Source organism: Phragmites australis, chromosome 2 (genome assembly GCF_958298935.1).
Source record: "Phragmites australis chromosome 2, lpPhrAust1.1, whole genome shotgun sequence".
NCBI lineage: Eukaryota > Viridiplantae > Streptophyta > Magnoliopsida > Poales > Poaceae > Phragmites > Phragmites australis.
Genome location: NC_084922.1, coordinates 18,455,721 through 18,477,565, shown reverse-complemented (window position 1 = coordinate 18,477,565; position 21,845 = coordinate 18,455,721). Strand labels below are relative to the sequence as shown.

Genomic DNA, 21,845 nt, shown 5'->3' with positions numbered 1-21,845 from the left:
GAGGTGCCCCCATCTTCCTCTAATCATGTGTGTGAACTACTTTGCATCCTCTTCATCTTCTTTCACTTGTGCTAATCTCTACCATGTGCAGCCTCTCTAACCTCCACGTACATGAGGCCCTCAAGTTCACCGCCATCCTCCGCGTAGTTGAAGTCCTCTAGCTTGCCACCAACTCACTGGGATGACCGGCTTTTCCCTTTGCTTCACACCAGATTTCTCGGGATAGTGATTGTAGCGTGTTTTTATCCCTCGTGTGCAGCATGCCAAAGCACTAGCGGATAAATTATTCGCCAAATCTTAGTCGGAAAAAACTAGCTGGAATGCACGATTTTTAGGTGGTTTTGTGCAAAAAAAAAAATTAGGCAGTTTAGCACGAGACCTAATTCAACTCAGCACTGTCACATCTCATATCTGCCAGCAGTGAGAAATGGGATGTGAGGAAGTCGATGAGCTCTCACCAGATACAATTCCTGTGGCCACTGACAAGATTGTTGTGATGTGAGATGGAATCACCAAGGAAACCTCGGGAGGAAGAAGAAGAGGAACTCTGATTCAATTCACTTGGTCGATCCCCTCCTTGATGCTCATGGCCTCTGCTTTTGTAGATCTATTGATGCTCTAGCCTAGCCGTGGGCTTAGTCTTTTGGCAAAACGACCCATTGCATGACCCAGCTCATATGGGTCATGTGCTACACTTATGCCCCCATGAAACGTTGCTTGTCCCTAAGCTTTTCTGAAGAATTTGTGCATGTAGGCAATCATGACTTGCCTCATTTAGTTTGACCATATGAATACCAGGATCCTATTGCCTAATATCATGTCCATTGAGAATAGACTCGAGACAACGTCTTCTATGAAAATTCAGTAGATATTCCTCAGCAAATAATTTAGACTTGAAAGCCTTATCACCAAGCTGCAAGCTAGAATCAATACTTGATAGCCTTTTGTTTATCATACATTCTCTTGGGCTGAAACAATTTCTTATCCATGATGGCACAATATCAAACACATTGGGTAATATTGGTGTCTACCTCAAAATAGCCAACTTACGCACCTTAGAATTTGAGATTTGACCTAGCATTTCCTCAAACATTTAGTATGATGGTTCCATAGCAAGCTCAAGGAAGAGAGAAGAGCTACCAACATTGGTGATCACCTCATCCACTTTGAGCTCAATTCACAGGTTTGTCTTCTCATCTTTTATGTACACTCCACCTAAGGCTAATTGCTGCAATAAGCCATCATGTAAATCAATGTCAGCTGGCATCTCATCCCACACCACAACCTCATGAGACATATCATCGAACACCTCATGTACAACACCCTCCGATGCCACTGGAGTCTTGAACGTGACCTCCTTAGCCTGTGCCGCTGCATATCACTCAAGAGGCATTCCATCGAACACATGGGGTGTAGGATGCATGACATGTCTCTGTAGCAACAAGGTGATGGTAGAGGATGAGGATGCCCCACCATGATAACCTCGCTGCCTCGGTTCAGGCCAACCGTTGAATGGCTGCTAGACGTGTCCCTTGCTAAAGGAAACAACGTGCTTGGCTCCCCCAGGGCCAACAATCGCGGTGGCATTGGTATCACCAATGCTGATCTCGGTTGCGAAGCAAAGGGGTACTATCCTCCAATCCATCCATTATCGTTGACATCTTAGAGAGAGTGAGCTACACCGCTGCTGGCCTGGCCTCCTCCAATTTCTACGCCATCACTTGCTGCTCCCTTGTTGCCTATTCTACCATCTTCGAATTGAGATCCGTTTGCACCATCGACTGCTGTCGTGTGTCGTCGATGGTGTCAACCCACGTGAACAACAAGTCAAGGCTCTCTAGCACACGCTCCCACCTATCATCGGCCTTCTTATCTACTGCCTTCTTCGCCTCCAAAATAAATTGGGTCTACGGTGAAGGTTTAGGGGGAGCCATGGTGATCATGCCTCAAGCTAAGCCAACCTAATTGGGATTTACGGGATGTCAAATTTGTCGCAATCGGAGTCAAACGAACTCGATCTCGACCAACTTGCTCTGGGATTTATAGCTCAAGCAAAGGAGAACTTGCGATCAACACATGTCGAATCACGTGCGAGGACTAATGAATCTGATGTCATCTGTCACACCCCGTAGCCACTAATGGTGAGGGTCGGGATGTGAGGAAGTCAATGAGCTCTCACCGGATACAATTCCCATACCCACCGACGAGATTGCCATGGCGTGAGATGTAATCACCAAGGAAAACTCAGTAGGAAAAAGAAGAGGAACTCTGATTCAATCCATTTGGTCGATCCCCTCCTTGATGCTCCTAACCTCTCCTTTGTAGAGCCATTGATGCTCTAGCCTAGGCTTTGGGCTTAGGGATTGTTTGGTTGTGTCATGTCACACCCGGTTTTAACGGATCAAACCAGATGCGACTTATGTGTGTCTAGAATGTTTAACACACATAAGGACGTTACACGTGAAGTAAAAAAAGTAATACTTTTATAAAAATAAATATTTAACTCTTATAGCAATTGACATATATTGTCTTCTATATAGATAACTACAGTGGAACAGAAATACCGGTTCCCAACAACATTGCAGGCAACCGACCGAAAGACACATGTCTAGAATGTCACAACCTCGCCTTGACTATCTTCAACAGCTTCACTCACTGAGCAGCACCACAAATGTTGCATGGCATAGAGAAAATAGCAAGTGTGAGCACATGATGCGCTCAACAAGTATAAAGGAAAATAATGATATGTAGGCTTATAACAATGACATGCCAACATATGGTATATTTGCATAAATGCGATAAAAGAAAAGGTATTTGGACTCAAAAGCATTAAACAATTATTAAGTGGAAGTAACCCATATAACCCAACAATTGATATCCGATATTAACCACCTTACAAACCATAACCATCTAGTACCACCAGCACCATAACCATAACTATAACCATAACCAACTAATCATGTAAGGCTCTAAGTCTCCGATAACCGCGGACACGGCTGTTATAACAATTTTACACTGTAAAAAGGTTGTCCAACTTTACCCATAAGTCTTGATTTCCATGTTGCCGTGTTAGTTAGACACTTAACACACACCTATGGAATACCGCTAGGAGATCACTATGAAGCATGGTCCATCAATTAGGTCTTGGTACCCCAAAGAATGCAAGCCAGATGTCTAATCAATATGCTAAGTCTTACCCATATCAGTCTCGTGGTTGGTACGATACTTCTTAGGTTCCCGCTCCATGAACTGATCCTTAATTCATGTTACACTTGTTTCACTTGGACAAAAACTATCCAACCGGGTAATAACCAATGAGAGACTTGACAAATGTTAAAGGACATCTAGAACCTTGGCAAATGTTAATGGACATCCAGAACCTATAATTTTTCTTGGAACATATCCATAAGCCCACCACACTTACCATCATCAACCTACCAGCTCTTTACCCAAGTCCTAGGGTTTTATGTTACTATATCAAGTTTACCATCATCATTGCATATGTCTACTAAATGACATTTTCCTATATCCCGACAACATGGCTAAATAATTTTACCCAAAAGACTCATGTCAACCACACTAAGGCTTCGAGGAATGTAAAAGAATGACTAGGTAAACCCTAACATAGATGACTACCTATCAGATTAATAGACATTGCATGCAATTTTGTAAAACAAAATATTTAAAACATATGAGCAATATGATCAAGAAGTACACTTGCCTTTTACCCAATACTGCTAAGTGTTATCAAAATCTTGGTCTTAAAGTCCCTCGAACAGATCTTGAAGCGTTATCGACTAATCGCAGATTTTATCGACAAACAAAAGCAACATTGAATAAACACCAAATAAACTCTAAATTGCAAAAATAATAGGAACAAAATGAAGGACTGAGATCTTTGATTGGGCCGAACAAGGAGAACAGAATTGATTGAACTTCTTTCAAAGAAAGATAAAGAGATAGGAACCAAAGTTCCACATGCAATGATAGAAAAGATTGGCTGAAGCATTAACATGTGTGACCTACAAATTAATATCTTATTTTAATATCATAAACCCATGTTCGTGATACAATGCCATGTAGATTTGATCATGACCTATATGTCATTGTAACAACTATATATTTACTAATCAAAATAATATCTTCATGTTGTAGGGATCTAGATGTTAATAAGGAATATCTACTATAGAGATGTGAGAATTAACACCTAAAACTGGTATGGTTGGATAGATCATGTTTTTAGAAAAATTTGAGTGCAAGAATCACTCAAATCGAAGCTAAAACAAAAAAAGAGGTTTTGAAGTTTTAGGGGCTTTTTTGCAAAATTCCCTAATTTCTTAGAATTATTTTTGTACTAGAAAAGATGAATTACTAATTGTACATGCTAACTAGGCTTGGTTGTACTGATGTGGCAGACACATGGGTTAACACGAGCAAGCACATGTGCACTACCAGCCACCACATCATCGTCCACGTCAGCAAGGAGCACATGTGCACTATCAGCCGCCACATCATGACGTGGATGATGATGTGGCGGCTGATAGTGCACATGTGCTCCTTGCTGACGTGGACGATGATGTGGTGGCTGGTAGTGCACATGTGCTGATTGGGATTAAGATGGACATATGGCATTCTGCGATTGGCTAGCGAAATGGTATGCCATAGATCTAATCTGGGCCGATGAACCAAGATCAGACGGCCAGGAAGCGGTGAGGGAGTATTGTGGTGGTCAGCGAGGAAAAGATAGTAGCGACCGAGGCTAACACGGCAGCAGACTCGCTGGAGGATAGCCAGAATGACACTCCGGCACATGGATTGTGACGGTGAGCGGCAGAATAGTACCAGGGAGGCATGTCAAGCTTACCTAGGACACAAGTCAGTGACAAGATAGTCCATAGTGGTGCAATGACATTGACGGGTGACTAGAGCTCTTGAAACGCATCGGCTGCGACACTCTGATGGCTTGTAGGCGAGGGAGAAATCACGTGCATGCTCCGGAGGCAACGACAGAGCTTGTAGGTGGGTCTATGGCGACAAAGCAGTGCTAGGGTGGCGAGTCATCGAGCTCAGCTGAGATGTGGCAATGGCAGGTGGCAGCGGCTAGGGTTCTCAGCGTCTCAGTGAAATAGGCATGAAGAGACGACGAATCGTGGCGAAAAGAGACGAGGGCGCGAGGGTTGCTGTCGGTGACATGGGAACCAGGGGTCCCCGAGTCCCGAGGCCAGGACAGCAGAATGCCACGTGGCGCCTTCCCTCGACTACCATCTCCCCGAGGGCCGAGAAGAGCCAGTTCCGAGAGGGGTGCTCGGGGCCATGAATAGTGGTCCCCGAGTACCCGTAGTTCCCTGAGGACCCAAGAAGAGACAGTTCCGGGAGGGGTGCTCGGGGCATGAACAGTGGTCCTTGGGTACCCAGAGTTCCCCGAGGACCCGAGAAGAGGCAGTTTCGGGAGGGGTGCTCGGGGCCATGAACAGTAGTCCCCGAGTACCCAGAGTTCCCCGAGAGCCCGATAAGAGACATATCCGGGAGAGGGCGCTCGGGGTCATGAACAGTGGTCCCCGAGTACCCAGAGTTCCCTGAGGACCTGAGAAGCCCCTTGCTGGTGGACCCCATAGGGGCTCAACGGTGAGGTGTCGTTCGGTGGGAGGCCCGATGCTGTATTTAAGAGGGAGTGTGGCCTGTCACTTCCAACCACTCCCCCCCACGCCTGTCGTACTGAGTACGTCAGTCCCTGCCACCGCCTAGCAGGGGGTGGGGGACATTTAATGCGACGGGTCTAATCACACGTCACCCTGCGAGGCCCATGAAGGAAACGTATTGGAGATATCATCGCTGGGCTCGAGGGGCATCGCCTGCCCCCCTGCTATGTCAGGTCTGTTCTGACCGGGCGGGCATGCGGGGCAGTTCGGCGACTGCCCGGTGGACCCACCCCCCTGCACCTGCTAAAGTTGGGCAACGGGACTGGCCGGAGACGCATTTTCAACCTTGTAATATCAAACTGCAGCCCATGACGGTTGCTTTCCATTTATGGCTCATGGGGACTCGTGCCCCCGTTTCTGGGCACGCCATGCCTCCCCCAACAGTATAAAAGGGGCGGGGGTGCACTTCAAAAAGGGGCAGACTTAAAAAATCTCTAGGAGAAGCCAAGCTGAGCAGAGGTTCACCAAGCTTGAAGCAAGACCGAAGCTCTAGATTTAGACGAAAAACCTTGTAACTCAGAGATCCAGAGAAAGGCATTCTAAAAGCATTAATAGCATACCATACACACAGGAGTAGGGTATTACGCTCTGTGCGGCCCGAACCTGTCTAAAATCTCTTGAGCATTTACTCCTACTAGCCGACGATCCTCCGTCCTGCCTAGATCTCATACGTTCGCATTAAATCCACGTACGAGGTAGATCCAGAATCAACCCCCTGACCGAATCTCAAAGGGGGTCCCTCAGGATCCCTGCTTGCGGTGTTCATCCACCGACAGTTTCTATATATGTCACCTAGGGAGGCGTGCAGGGCTGGGAATCGGCGGCGGCGTGGTGTACTCGACTCAGACTCAACCAGAGTCAGTTGGAGACGACGGCTTAGCGGGCCCACATGGTAGCGGCGCAAGGCAGAAACAGGCGCAGGGCACTTTCAGTAGCTGGAAACGGCGCGGGCCGGTCGATGGGTTGGCTTTTAGCCTGACAAGAGAGAACGACGCGCGGTTGGCTGGGCCAACATGGCCCAAGTGGAAAGGAGGGGAAGGAGGCGGGCTAGAGAGAGAGAGATTGGCCGAGAAGTTGGGCTGACTCGGCCCAGATAGAAGGGAGAGAGGGGGAGATGGGCCAGGCCGATAGGAGATGGACCAGGGTTAGGTTTAGATTTTCCTTTATTTTGGGAATTTCCAGAAAAGAGAGAAAACAAGTAAATGCTAAAGAAAATAGTAAGTAAAGCCTAAAAATTCTAAAAAAATTCCAGCAGGTATTTGAAAACATTTAGAAGCCAATAAAATATTTTAAACTCATGAAAACAACTCATGAAAACATGTTGATATTTTGGAAATAAAATATTACTCAAATGAATCCAATTAAATCCCAAATGAGCTCAAATATAAAATCCAATAAAATCTAGAGAAAATTCAATAACTCAGAATAAATCCTAAATGCCTATTTTCAACATGAATACATACAAACAACTATAACCTAATTCAAGTTTGAATTTGGACTGAGAAAATAGGCTTTTCCTATTCTAATTATTTAACCTATAATCTAATCTTGAAATTTTTTAGAAATTTATAAAAATTAAAAATCAAGGTGTGACATGTCACTATTGCCAAGCCAAAATTTGGCCATGCCCAAAATCAGGGCATGTACAAAATTTTGGTGAAGTAGAGTTGTTTAGATTGCAACCAAGGCAAATCCCTAAAAATGTTGCCAAACAACTTAAGTAGTGACTATGCTACGTGAGTCCCACATGACGCTAAAATTTTTATCACTAGAACATAGCCAATACGAATCTTGTTTTGTTGATTAAATTACAAGGAATATGATAATTCAAACAGACCACAAATAAGAATCACAGTTTGAGAGATATAGTCATTTGAAGGTTATGCTCCAACCATTAATGTGCTTTAGCATGCCCTATGCTCTGCTGCCACGTGTCCTTGCATGGGATTTAGCTACCCAGGGCAGCTGGGGCGAGCAAATGCAGCGCCCAAAACTTGCCACCAGTTTGGGTGTGTTTGGTTGCCCGAATGTCCTCAGCCTGTTTCGTACGAGTCATGCAGGCTGAGTTGAGTCAGGCTGAGTTGATGCATGAGGGTCTGTTTGGTTGGCTGCATGTGCTGAGTCTGGCTGAGAAAAGATTGTGTTTGGTTGCCCGCATGAGTATACGTTGCATTACAAAGAAACTCACTTTTTTACCAAATAACTTAGGGTTGGAAATATTTTTATAAATTAATACATCACAGGATAAGAATATTAGTCAATTTTTAATGATTTTTGAAGAATTTTAATTAAATATTAACTTAGATTTTTTGGATTAAATTAATTAAAATGGATTGCTAATGAGCTCTAGTTTACTCACGAAAATGTTTAGAATTTTTGGACCTCTAAATAAAATCGAAAGTTAAATAAAAAAAATTGTACGCACAGTATTTTTGCATCTCCCCAGCCAGGCCCGACGGAAACGGCCGATTCCGGCGTTTCCCCGAGCCTGGCTGGGCGGATGCAGCTGCACGAGCGGGTGCAGCCAGGAACGTCAACCAAACACGCGCATTCTGCTCCGCTCTGCATCCGTTGGTGCATGCACGCGCTCAGCAGGGCATCCAAACACGCCCTTTGTGAAGGAACTGGTTGGGCGTGCCAAACATTTATTTTGGACCTACCAAATTTTAGTTTAGAATCAAATCTAAACTATAAAAGCGCGAAAGCGTTTGGTGTCAAGAACACCATCTAACCCTCCAGATACAATCCAACAGTCCCTCTGTCTCCCACCACGTTCTGCCGGTCTGTTTCCTGCCTCCTCCTCGCACCTAATAAAAAACCGGAAAAAACCCAAACTTAAAAAACCGAGTTATCAAAGGAAAAGAACCCGGCTGGCCACCCTGTGCTGTGCCACACAACCCTAAGCCTCCCCGAGCGCCACTCCCGCCGCGCCGCCACAACCTCCACGCCTCCCCTGCGCCGCTCATCGCCACCCCCGTCGCCGCCATGGACGAGCGCCTCGCCGCCACCACCGCCCCTCCTCTTCACCACCGCCACAAGTCTTTCGTCGCCGCCCCTGCCTCTTCACTGTCGCCACTCGATCCCATCAGAACCCGCCGGCGCGAGCGAACGATCCAAAAGCCACCCCACCCACCCATGGCGCGAGGCAATCGGAGCAGGAGAGGAGGAGGAAGGCGAGGCGAGGCGGAAGGGGGACGATGGGGAAGACGCCGGTGCGGATGAAGGTGGTGGTGTACGCGATTTTGCCGTTCCAGCAGAAGGTGATGTTGGGGCTGTGGAAGGACATCATCACCGAGATCCACCACATGGTCTCCGAGAACTGGATCTCCGCCACGCTCCTCCTCACCCCTGTCATCGGTACCTACGAGTAAGCCCCGTACCTCCCTCCGTTCGCCCACTCCCCCTACCCCCCGCCGCTCGCCGGCGGTTCCGTCATGCCGTGCAGATATCCGGCTAAAGCCGCGCCTTTGAGCAGCCGTCTTCTTCGCATGCACCGAGCTCCGACCGAGACCACACCTTCCCGCCGTCGTCCTCTTGTTGTGCCTCCCCCTCCAAACAGCGGGCGGACGACACTCCCCAGCCGCCGCCCTCCTCGACGCGCCCCGTTCCCCTACACAAAATCGACACCTACCAACAGGACGTGCGACGATGGAGCAGCATTTATCGGTGCCTCTATAGATTCTGAATGCTTCGAGCTGACGCTCTAGATTCCTCGAGCCTGCGGGTGCGGGCTGGCCGATTTGAAGGTTAGGGGAGAAGATGACGGTGGGTGGTCGATTCGAAGGTCGGGGGAGGAGTTGCCGAGCCCGTCGTCACGTCGCGGGCGTCGCTGTTTGAAGCTCGCGTCCCATGGGGTGCGCGTCCTTGAAGCAGTTCAGCAAACCCGCACCGGGGTGCGAGGAGCCCGCCGTGCTCGCCTCCAAAACCTCATGTGAGCACCACCTAACCAAGAACTTTGTATCTCACGTGTAGATCTTGATTAGAAATTTAGCACTCTTGTTCTGTAACGCTGAGAAATGCTGCGCATTGTGGTTGCTTTGCTGGGTGAACGAGGTGAAAGCGTTGTACGAGCTGTATGAGAAGATGAGCTTCTCCATCGTCAAAGACGGGCTCATTCACAAGGTAGGACACATAGATTCAACTCCATTGGCAATGACACCTCGATGAAAGTTTGCGTGCATACGATTTTTTATTGTGCTGATGAAGTTGAGTTTGTGTTATTCAGGAGTTTCAGCTCGCCTTGTTCAGGAACAGCAATAAAGCCAATCTCTTCACAGACAGGGTCTGTGTCTCCTATCCATTCTTGCTCTTGCAGGAGAGTTGACCAATTCGTATTTCTCTTGATCAACTCGATTCATGTTTTTTTTTGTCAAGTCTTCGATTTGTTCGATCTCAAGCGGAATGGGGTGATCGATTTTGAGGAGTATATTCCACCCTAAAACACCTGCATCAGAAAAAAAACAGCATGTATGAACTGAACTGTCTTCGACTCATGCATCTGGACACTGCATTGGGTTTATTCTAACTAAATCATCATTTTATTCAAACAGCTCCGGGAGATGGTCTTGGCGCTTCTAGACGAGTCCGATCTCTGTCTCTCAGACAACACACTGTCGAGGCAATTGTCGATAATGTAAGGAGATACTTCTCTTCATGTATTTATCTTCAAAGATCTCATTGTTTACTCCAACATGTCTTATGCTGATCCATTTGGACTGTAGACATTCAGTCAAGCATACTCAAATGGAGATGGCAAGATAGACCCTACGGAATGGGAGGAATTTGTGAAGTAGAACCTAGCAGCACTAAGAAACATGTCACTTCCGTATTTGCAGTGAGTACTACATCTCCCGTAAGAAACATGTTCCTTAGAAATTCGTTGTTTTTATCCTCTTTTCAGGTGATTTCGTTTTCAATCTGATGAGTTTTTGCGCCATTACTAATTGTTCAGGGACATTACCATGGCATTTCCAAGCTTTGTAGTTCATTCAGAAGCCAATGACTGAAACATTTTGGTAGAGCAGCATGTAAGCCAACACAGTTAGTTCAATGCGCTCCGTTGTGGGCTATTGATTTTTATCGCACTTTCTCAGCTATTGCAGTAATGCACTACGGGATTAACTAATCTGACCGAGTTTTAATGTCTTACTTTTAGCTTCCAGCCATTGAGGTTCTCTCTGCATTACCTCATTCACCATCTATAAATTTGCTGGTGATGTGCGCTACCAGGGAGCTAAGCTTGCAAACCAAGTGGCTGCTGAGGCCAAGAAGCTTCTAAAGTATCATCGCTCACTGGGTGTCTAGGTTGTAATTGGTGGCACACGATTACCTCAAGAGCAACGAAGCATGCAATCTAACCCATATCCGGTTGTACCCAATACCCATGAGTTACAGTAGTGCACTGCGTAATATCTAGGTGCGACTCATGCACTAATATATTGTACTGGTCAAACATATTCTTGTTGCGACCCCTGGAAGGCTTAAGGATCATCTTGAGAACACACCTGGTTTTTCAACCCGAATTAAAGGTGTGAAGGTTCTTGTTCTTGATGAAGCTGACCGCCTGTTGGATATGTGATTCAAAAGAGACATTGAGAAAATAGTTGTTCTCATTCCTAAAGAACGTCAGACACTGTTGTTTTCTGCTACTGTTCCAGAAGAGGTATCTCCTTTGTTACTATGCCCTTTGTGTCCCTAAAATAATCTGATTTCTTAAAAAAAATTCACTACTGTTAGGTCCACCAAATTTCCCATGTTGCAATGAAAAAGGATCATGAGTTCATTAACACTGTTCAAGAAGGCGATGAGGAGACACATTCACAGGTTTCAAGATGTCATTTTCATGAGCTGTGTTGATAAAATTTTATAGTTTGCTAGCACGCAAGTACTTTACAATGTAAGCCTTACATTATTCCTGCTGCATCAGGTAAACCAAGACGTACATGGTTGCACCTCTAGACCTGCACTTCTCTATATTATACAACGTATTGAACAAGCATGTTGCAGAAGATGCAGACTACAAACTAAGTTATCTCACCAAGTAATTGCATGTTTGTCTTATGGAATTCCAGTATGTCATTGACAATACGATTTTGTAGGTGATTGTATTATGTACTACTGCAATGGTCACGAAACTCATCGCTGAGGTGCTTTCCCAGCTAAAACTGAATATAAGAGATTCATTCCAGAAAGTCGCAATCTGCGAGAACTAAGGTCTCAAATGAATTCAGGAAGTCAATGGGTCTGATATTAGTTCGTTCTGACGTATCTGCCCGTGGTGTAGATTATCCTGACGTCACCCTTGTCATACAGGTGGACTCCATGATTGTTCTCTTTCTCTTGCAAAAAAAGAGAAGAATTATGCATTCATCGAGAAATCTGCCTGCTGATAGAGAACAGTATATATAGACTTGGTAGAACTGGACGGAAAGGCAAGGAAGGGCAAGGCATCTTACTGTTGGCTCCCTGGGAAATGCATTTTCTTAGTACTGTGATGCACTACGGGATTAACTAATCTCCGAATTTGCTGGAGAAAGTTCAGAATGTAGCTGCCACTGAAATGTGGCCTAGCAGGATGGTGACGATCAAGAGGACATGTGAATGATGATAAGCATCAGAAGATGACCATACAATGATTTTCTTCTCATGCGAAGGAATCGAGCTTGCATTCCGTCAGAACGAGTGGTTGCAGCAATTCATCGAGCACTCAGATGTAGACCCCATGGAGCTCATGCACTCAAGCCCGGATTGCGAATTAACCCAATTTAGGATGTAGACTATTGTGCAAATGCTCATGCGAAAGCAATCACTGCAACACAAATGCCACAAGGCAATTTAGGATTTGCAACGGGCACTCCAATTATTTTTGTGTATTGACTGCAGGAAATGCTAAAAGATGTGGTTCGGACAAAATCATATCAAAATGTAATCACCCAGAATAACTTTTTTTTCAAGGACGTAATAGTTCTTCATGTCAGCGCTGGAGCCGGGATTCTTTTGCTTTTCTATGCATAAGCAAGAGTTAAGCGCGTAGATGTGTTGTGTGTTGTCTTGTGTATTCATATTATTTAATATTCAATATAAAACAATTTAATATTTTGTTTGTAATTATGTATATGGTGAAACAATGTAGAATATCGTTATGATATATGTTATCTTTGATTAAGGTAAATTTGCACATAACATTCTTTTATCAAAATATTTATATACCGTAGCAACGCAGGGACATTGTATATCGTTGCAACATAAGATGCCTTATGAAGGTCCTGACAGCTTAACCCAGTAGATTGGCTAAACAATGAGGATGAAAACCGTGACGAGGAAGGTCCGTAAGACTATGTCCAACGGTTTTTCTTCGGGGACGAAACTCCCGTCGTGAAGGGATTTTTGTTCCCTTCAGCGCTCCAACAGTTCTCGTCACGACGGGATTCCCAAGGTCATTCACTTCAGGACGGTATTCTCTCTCTTTTCCCTTCGCGATTCCCCTCGAAGGGAAGCTGTTGGAGATGAAAGAAAATAAAGGGAATAGGAACGGGGAAGAGAATTAGGAAGGGAATGAAATGAAGAGAATATGGTTGGAGATGATCTAAGCTATTTACTATCTTTCTAAATTTAAAATTTTATAGGAACCGTTATTTATTGTTTCTTAACCCCATGTGACTGTGGTTTTTTTTTGCAAATGGTGGTAACGAGTTTAGCGAACATGTCAGTGCTAGGGAATATTATTATTTCAAGTTACAGATCAAACTTGGGAAATTTAACATATTGTTATATGAGCATCATCTTTTTCAACAGTTAGTTGTTGACATTTACATAAAGATAGAGTCTATGAGGCTCGAATGGAATTCGAAACCATAGAATCAAGCTCTCATACGTGCAGATTTGTATCAGGTATTACGTGTCGTCCTATTTATTTGAGACTTGTATTATTAACATGCGTCCTCCTTTTGTCTAACGTGTCGCTTAATATAATACCGAACATGGCATTATAGATACAATTGTTGCTGGCGAAGCGCGTGCTTCCAAGGTTGGTCCAAAAATCATGCACCCACGAACTTTTCTCGGAGGAGATCGAGACGTGCAAGCACAATTCCTTGACGCAATGGTTTCGATGACTTGGTTTGGAAAGTCTAATTACTTTGTCACAATGACATATAATTCATATTGGGATGAGATAACAAGACAACTATTCCCGAGCTAGACCCTACGAGATAGATCAGAACTTGTTGCAAGAGTACTGAATGTGAAGTACATCTACGTGCGTGTACAAAAATTGCACGTGCGTGCCGCATGTGCATGGTTACTAGTAGTATCTAAATAGGCATAACTAATTTTTGGCTTCGCACTCTGGGGGCATGACCCAGTTGATATGGGCCCTTTAGTCTTTTGACACAATGTCCCATGGCATGATCTAGCTGATATGGTCATGTGTTACAAGCACCAAGTAGCTGACATGCGATGGACAGATTGGGCACCGGTTCTGGCTTTTTTAGTTAAACCATCGACTTGATCTGGTTTAAAGATTGAGGATGTGTTTGATTGTTAGAATCTCGTCTAGACTAGTTCAGTGAATACTATAATCTTAAATAAAAGAGTTTTTTTTATCTACTATTCTAACATAGTTCAACAGACATAAATATACATCTCATTATGATCCTAGAGTGAAGCTCAACGTAGCTCGGTCTGGCGGAAGCTACCTGTGTCCGCTCATACGAGCTCAAATTTAATCAATCAAACAAAAATTCAGCTCAATCTATTTAGCCAAATACAATCAAATAAATACTATTTTTTTAACAAATATAACTCTATTTAACCTATTTCTCTTTAATTTACTTATATATATATATATATATCTTTACAAAACCTTATACACGGAACCAAACGAACCCTAAAACACCGGGTGCGCATCGGTTTTCTCTCACCTCAGGTGGGGTATCTTCCCCAGATTTTGGCTGCGGCGCCCATCACTGACCCGCGGGCCCCACGGAGCGAAATCACGACCTCGGGGGACTGTCTTCCGCTTTGCCTTCCCTCGCGAAACCCTAAACCCGAAATACGGCCGCCGCCGCGCAACTCTGTGGTGCCCGAGCAATATCCCCTTCCCCTCAGCCTCGAGGCCAGCCCACGTCCCCAGCTCCGGCGCCGTCGTACCTGACCAAAAGTGACCGGGGATCGGAGCAGCTGCGGAACCCTAACCCCCACCTGGAGGTAGGAGAGGGCGTGAGGCCTTGGCGGCCTTGGGCGGGCGGCGCATACGCGCTGGGTGCTGCGACCACTCAACCACGAGTAGCAAGCGGCGCAGCACGGCAGTAGGTAGCCTTGATAGACCCTTCTCATCTGAGTTTATGGCCGAATTTGGGGTTTGGGGTTCGGATTCGCGGAAACCGGATGATGTTATGATATTCAAAACTTTCGTCCCGCGATTTCAGCATTTCAGAATTTGGAACCCATTTTTTGATATCGTGAACCTATTATAGAATCGCTTGGATTTATGCATGTTGTTCTAATTCTCGTGAAAACATTCTAATTCCGCAACTGGCCGCGTAGAACCCCCGCCTCCCGACCAAGCCCCCTGACACTCCGGTGGTAGAGCACGGAGCTTGGTTTCCTAACATGGGGAAGAGGCCGAGGACAACTCTGCGGCGTCTGCCTACCCGGGCCCCTCCAAAGTCCAAACGGACCGACGAACTGGCGGCTATGTCTGACTCCGACGACAATGAGATTGACGCCTGTAAGATATGATCCCTCCCTTCCTCTCTGAAGAGCGTGCGTGCGGTTGTCATGATTTTCCTGCTGCTAATGCGCTTTGTTATTGTTGTTGTTTCTCTTTGATATCGGTTTCACAGTCCACAAGCAGCGGGATATGATCCCCCTCGACGCCGATGATGGTCAGTGCTCTAGTTTTCATACAATGGAGAAATTATATTTGCTTCATTCCCCTGCCTGCAATTTTCGTTAAAGTGTTTCTATTCTATTGCTGGATTTAAGCGAGAGAGTCAGAGGATGATGATTTGGAGCAGCCCGTGTTCGACCTTGAGGTAATTTTAAACCCTTATTAATCCTGTCCTTCAGGAATTTTCAATATACGCACAAAATTATCAAATTATGTAGGTGGCAATTTTCTAGGGTGAAATGAGTCGGTCTGACTGATTGTAAGCAAGCGGTAAGGTTTGTCCAGACAGTGCATCTTGGTTAACCTGTATTCATTTGTTTTGTTCATTTAGCTTAAACTAGCGCTATGACAGTGCATCGGTTGCACCGGCTAATATAAGTAGCTTACAACGAGCTTTTCCACTGTAATTTGATGTCAGCTGACTTTGTTGGTAGCATGTTGCAATGGAGTTTGTGGGTTGAGATTGGTATACATGTGCTATGGGTTGGGGCGGGTAGTATCTAACATGACATTTCTACATTTTCTCATCATTATATTGCTGAATGGGATGCATTATAATAATACGAGTACAACACAAACTGGCTTTACATTTGTGCTGTACTGCTGTTTGTTTCCTCAGGAGTGTATGTAATGTAGATGAACCTGATTGGCTCAAGTCAGAATGAGCAGAAACTTGTACTTGCTGGATTAATTGCTGTTATTTCCCCCTACCTGTTTGACATCTTCTATGATCTCAATTATTACCTTTTAGGGTGTTTCCGATAGCGAGACTGATGACAGCGAAGGAGAAGAGAATGGTGACATGGATGAAGCTAATTATGAAGGATGGGACGCAGGATATATTGCAAAATGTAAGTTTGCGAATGGCACTTATATAAATCTATGTAGGCATACTAGTATCCTGTTAGTAAATTTTCTGTGACTTAGTAGCAATATATTTCTGTGGCTTCAATACTTAATTTCCTGCATTGACATAAGTGAATTATTAAATATACTTAATCGTGGACAAACCATTTAAATAAGTTTGACATTTTAACCACACATCATGTATGTATGATGCTGATGCCACTGCAAAGGAAGTGGTGCCGTGCTAGATAATATTGGCTTATCTCTTCATTGCCATCTTTATAGTAAAAAGAGCAGAGAGAGCAGTGAAACAAATCGCTGGAGGTGATGATAGCATGGATGAGCAGGAGGAAGATGAACAGGGTAAAAACATCTGGGGCAGAGGTAAAAATGCATACTATGATGCTGGTGAACAGTCTGATGAGGAAGAGGTGGATTATGAGGAGGCGCAAAGGATCCAAAAGGAGAAGGAAAAAAAGCTGTCTGTGAAAGATTTTGGATTGGAAGATGGTGAAAGTGATGAAGAGAATAAAACCACAAAGGTGATTGCCTTTTTTTTGTTTTTCTTGTTTGCTTCAACAAGATGGCTTTGATCAGCGTTCAAACTTGCTTCAGGACATCTTTATTATGTGACAACCAACTAAAGATATGCTGTGTGTACACAATTAATTTTTTGTATTAGTGAGTATCTTTGTCTTTGTAAACAATGAGAATTCTGATTTTTATTATCATCTGCCTGATCATTGCTAAATGCTAATTAAAGACAGTGTGTTGATTACAGAAACAATTGCGTTTTTCTAATACATTGGTAGAGTTTGTTTTCGTTGATGGATATATTAGAATTAAGCTGACAGAAATTAATACCTTCTTACAATTGTTTACCCATTGACTACCAGGCATCCAACCATCAAACCAAAGTTTCTGATGAGACATACACTACTACAAGCTATGAGAAAATGAAAGAAGACTTTGCTGTCTTACCAGGAGATGAGAAAATGGGTGTGCTATACAGGTCTGCTTTGATTTTACTTTGTACAGTATTAAAATTATTTTTAATCCTTCACAAACCCTATGCTCATGGTGTAATGTGTTTCTGTTAAGTGAGGAATAACCAGTGCATGAAAAAACTCAATACCATTCAGAATAATCATGTTGAAGGTCACTTACTGGTCGTTCAACTCGAATCAATAGGCGTGCCCAAGACTGAAATTTTTGTATTTGTGGTGCTTGTAGAAGTGACATATTGTTATGTGTTTCAGTACTGATCCAAGATGACATATATATATTAATTTGATGCAGTTCTGCTCCCGAACTCGTTGGCTTGTTGTCTGAGTTGAACGAGGCCCATGAAGAACTTAGGGCTATAGGACAGCTCATCAGTGAGGTAATTTATTGCTATGCTCACTATTGAAACTGTGCTCTTGCTTCTCATGCTAGTAGTATTCACTGAATAATTGTGTAAGTTGGACATTTTACTTGCATGTAAGGGAGAACTCTGAAAGTTGAGACTTCAATCTCTTTTTTGGCTTACCGTGTGCAAGGCTTATTTGCCTTTAGTTTTACCCTTCGTTGCATACAATTCATGATGCTTAAACGTTATTCACTGTTCAACAGAAGTTCAAATATGGTGGTACAGAGTATCATATCTATCATTACAATAATACTCATAAAAGGGTGTGATTGTCCTAAAAGGGTTCAAGTACCTATACATTTCTTATATTTTTCTCCCCATTTTTGGCACTATTCTGCGTACCCACTATAATGCTTTGTTGCTTGTCGACTGCTGCATGTAGTATTGAATTCACTGTAGTCTTCTAATGAGATATTTTTTGGGAGCGAATTCTAATGAGATGTTAATGCTTATGAGCTTGCCCCTCTGATAATGGATTCTATTCTGCAGGTTACAGCTGGTCTAGGCAAAGATAAGGGTAGAATGCAACCTCTGGAAGTGAAGAAAGCTTGTTTGCTGGCTTATTATCAAGCTATTACCTTCTACCTCCTTATGAAAGCCGAGGGGTTGTCTGTGCAGGATCATCCTGTAATTGCTCGCCTTGTAGAGACCAAGAATATGGTAGAGAAGGTTTGTTTTCAGTAACCATACTTCTATATTTACTGACTTAAGGCATGGCTAGGTGATGGGTACATTTTGTATTCTGCCTTGTATCCGCAAGATGATATCTTTTTTTTCCATCATTTCTTTTCTTTCCATTCTTTGGTCTAGTATTCTCATCATGTAGTTTTACTGCATCAAGAATAAGTTTACTAGAATCGGTAGCATGTAAAGATTTTTTTCCATTATCGGATATTATTATTTTATGGCTTGTTAAATAAGTTTTCTTTCCTGAGTTGATTGAAAAGCTTTTAAGAATATCTCGAAGATTTAATGTCCTCTCTTTCGCAGATGAGGCAGGTAACCATGAATCTCCCAAGCCTAAAAGGGGGCACTGATAGTATGCGTAGCAGCACCATCCAAGCAGATAAGATAGTCTCACTGGACAAAGGGATGGGCAAATGTGGCAGTGTATTAGCATTGGATACAGTAAAACAAGTACCATTTCTACCTTATTATGTTTATTACTTTATTAACTAGGCACTCCAAATAACTCAAGATGTTAATAATTCAGGGTGCTGAAGTCTCTGAATCGACAAAGAATGAGTATTCTAATAATGATCACCATGAAGTTAAAGAACAGAAGAGCAAGGTTGAACTGGTCAGAACATCTCGTATACATTGTAATTTTCCAGTTAAATCAGAGTGTAAATGCATGAAAACTGAAATTCACAGGATGAGCATATGGGCTTGCAAAGCCAGGAAATGTTAAAAGTAAGAGCAAATCTTGAGGAAAGGTTAAAGAAAAAAGGGCTTTATAATTTGACATGTTCGAAGCCAGAGAAGTTGTTAAACACCAGGACAACTAGTAATAAGTGAGTTATTAGTTATGCATTTCTTTCTTCTGTTACATGATAATGTTTTCATTTCTTTGTGGTTGTAATAATGTTTATCGTGGATATTTGGAAGAGAACTGCAGACGTTGGATGACTTTGATGATGAAGTGCAGAAGAATAGTCAAATGATGAAACCTAGCAAGCCCCTAGCTGCAGCTGAATTAAATAAAAGCAAGGTATGAATATACGCACTGTTCTGTTACAGGTTTTCTGTTTTTGTTGGATTAGTTTATACCTAGCTTGTTTCTTGTGGCCCGCTAAGGTTTTGGCATGGGACAATAGTTACATGCTCATACCATGCCTTGCATTAACTAATATCGGTCTAAGGCATCTTAGACTGGAAATGTTCATGTTGTAATATAAGTTCTGAGGAATTTGTTTAGTAAATTTGAAATTTGTGTATTTCACATTCTGATTCCTGAATATCTTGTGGATATGTTTTAGTTTTGTGTGTGTTGGGGGGGGGGGGGGGTTGGATGCGGCAGTTTGCTTTGGTATATTATCAAAGGATTTGCCCCTCCTCCCTGTAAACGGGTCCTTAGTATGATTTGCGTACTGTACTATTGTGCAAAAGAAATTGGAATTTGGATGAGACTAGGGCAGAAAAATGGCATATCTGCTTTGATGTATAAGCTATGATATGACTTTTAATGTTATTTGTAGTTACAAGTTTATGGTTGTAGTTGCTTCTAACCCCTTTGCCTTGTTTTTTTTGTGGCCATCTGTTATGTCTTCAAGTTCGTTTCTGGTGATGATGACCTTCCAAAGCGAGATAATATTGGTGAAAGGCGAAGGAAACATGAGCTACGTGTCCTTGCAAGAGTGGGAGCTAACACGCTTGAAGATGATCGTGAGTTGCCAGAAGATGATGACCATACTGAAGATGAATTTTACAAGGATGTAAAAAGACAGAGGACCGAAAAGCTATTAATTAAAAAACAGAAGTATTCACTGTAAGTTTCACTGATAAACCAAGTAATAAGGTGCTTATAGTAAATGCCGTGCTTATTTCTTCCTATATGACAGAACTCCTGGTACTCAACCTCTGGAGGAAGAAACTGTAGAAGGCAAGAGGAAGATCTCATATCAGGTTAATCTTCACCCGAGTGTACCATATCACCTGTTGTAATTTTCGAATTCCTGTTATGTGTTTCTAAGTAAATTCAAAATCTTGCAGATCGAGAAGAACAGGGGGTTGACGCGCTCCAGGAATAAGGATAAGAGGAATCCACGAAAGAACTACAGGGTAAGTAACGTTATATATGAGTGAGTCGAGCTGCCTGGATGATCATTCAGAACGAACTCAATTCTTTTTTTGCCCACACTTGTTCAGGGTAAGCATAAAAACAAGCTTGTCAGGCGGAAAGGTCAGGTGCGTGACATTAAGAAGTCCTCCGGTTCGTATGGAGGTGAATCATCTGGCATCAACCCGAGCGTCAGCCGAAGTGTTAGGTTCAAGAGTTGATGTCTGTTGTCTGTTCAGTTTGATCATGTGGACATGAAAATTTTGGTTGAGGGTTGTTTTTGTGGTCATAACTCGGAAGTTTGGCAGAGCGCATAATTTGACACCCGATATTGAAGATGAGTAAATTTTTGCCTGCCTAAATATAAAATCTTGTCTGTGCCTGTGCCAAAGCCATAGGATGTGTATTATGGTTGATTTCCAAGGGTGTAACGTCAGTAGTAGCCAACAGCCTTTTACAAGTAATCGGCGCCAATGTGATTTGGCCACCTTTCAGGAGAAAAAAGATCCAACCTCCGGTCAATATGGTCTCCCAATAATCCATCTCTTGCATGAAAGGTTTTCCTTTGTTGAGGCACTAAGAGAAAGTTAAAAGTTTAATTGATATCCTTATATCCGTCAGACTGTTCTTTTTGAAGGGTACGTTTGGAGGGTACATGAAAGACGCTCACACCGTCACATTCACACACATAAAGTGTCTTCTACACATGCTAGGAGTGCTAAGAGAGATTAGATGCTCTAGACCTTCGGAGCGTGAAAAACATGTACCTGTTGAACTCGAGTGAAAGATAGAGACAGGAAATAGAACGAAGTTCGATTGATTCTTTCATTGATATATTCCTGTACTTATATACAGGAAGAAGATGTGTTTGGGGGAGGCATCCCTTCCTAACGGATAGGTTGGCAAGAAGTCAACCGTAATATGTAGTTGTGGCTCTGTATCTATCAACTGCAACACTCATTCTTGATGAATTTATTCTCGTATATTGATCAATGAATAGCTCCTTTAAGAATCATATGAGAAAAATATGAGGAGAAAAAAGATTAATTATATTATGCCACTAACAAAACTCCTTGAAACCACAGTGGGGGAAAAATCTTAGGAGAAAATAATGTAGTATATATGTTTGTATTGATATTGCTTCATTAAAAACCTTATATGAGAGAATTTGAGAGTAAAATTGATAAAGAAAAAAGAATGCAATATATATGATCTGAT

General features: G+C 43.2%; 1 protein-coding gene and 1 long non-coding RNA gene across 13 annotated transcripts; both read left to right on the top strand.

Moving 5' to 3' along the window:
• The first annotated feature begins 8,477 nt into the window (after nucleotides 1-8,477).
• LOC133901773 (uncharacterized) lies at nucleotides 8,478-12,794 on the top strand. 8 transcript variants are annotated; one of them, XR_009906773.1, is made up of 8 exons: nucleotides 8,478-9,066; nucleotides 9,175-9,821; nucleotides 9,925-10,166; nucleotides 10,250-10,332; nucleotides 10,421-10,533; nucleotides 10,651-11,361; nucleotides 11,436-11,522; nucleotides 11,626-12,794. It is a non-coding gene; the product is annotated as an uncharacterized LOC133901773 (long non-coding RNA). The 8 variants fall into 8 exon arrangements; XR_009906771.1 differs by having other exon boundaries at nucleotides 8,481-9,821; nucleotides 11,626-11,912; nucleotides 12,012-12,794; XR_009906776.1 differs by having other exon boundaries at nucleotides 8,482-9,821; nucleotides 10,421-10,551; nucleotides 10,651-10,726; nucleotides 10,855-11,361.
• Nucleotides 12,795-14,686: 1,892 nt separating this feature from the next.
• On the top strand, nucleotides 14,687-21,022 carry LOC133901747 (protein THALLO-like). 5 transcript variants are annotated; one of them, XM_062343230.1, is made up of 17 exons: nucleotides 14,687-15,007; nucleotides 15,246-15,429; nucleotides 15,545-15,586; nucleotides 15,687-15,736; nucleotides 16,343-16,442; nucleotides 16,723-16,979; nucleotides 17,334-17,449; nucleotides 17,737-17,821; nucleotides 18,338-18,517; nucleotides 18,839-18,985; nucleotides 19,062-19,148; nucleotides 19,223-19,362; nucleotides 19,454-19,559; nucleotides 20,122-20,336; nucleotides 20,410-20,473; nucleotides 20,561-20,629; nucleotides 20,717-21,022. In XM_062343230.1, exons 2-17 carry the CDS (start codon nucleotides 15,312-15,314, stop codon nucleotides 20,846-20,848), a joined length of 1,908 nt encoding a protein of 635 aa, XP_062199214.1. In that variant the 5' UTR covers nucleotides 14,687-15,007; nucleotides 15,246-15,311; the 3' UTR covers nucleotides 20,849-21,022. The 5 variants fall into 5 exon arrangements, with proteins under 5 accessions (XP_062199214.1, XP_062199225.1, XP_062199218.1 ...); XM_062343241.1 differs by having other exon boundaries at nucleotides 14,687-15,011; nucleotides 19,062-19,139; XM_062343234.1 differs by having other exon boundaries at nucleotides 14,687-15,011; nucleotides 19,457-19,559.
• The last annotated feature ends 823 nt before the right edge of the window (nucleotides 21,023-21,845 follow it).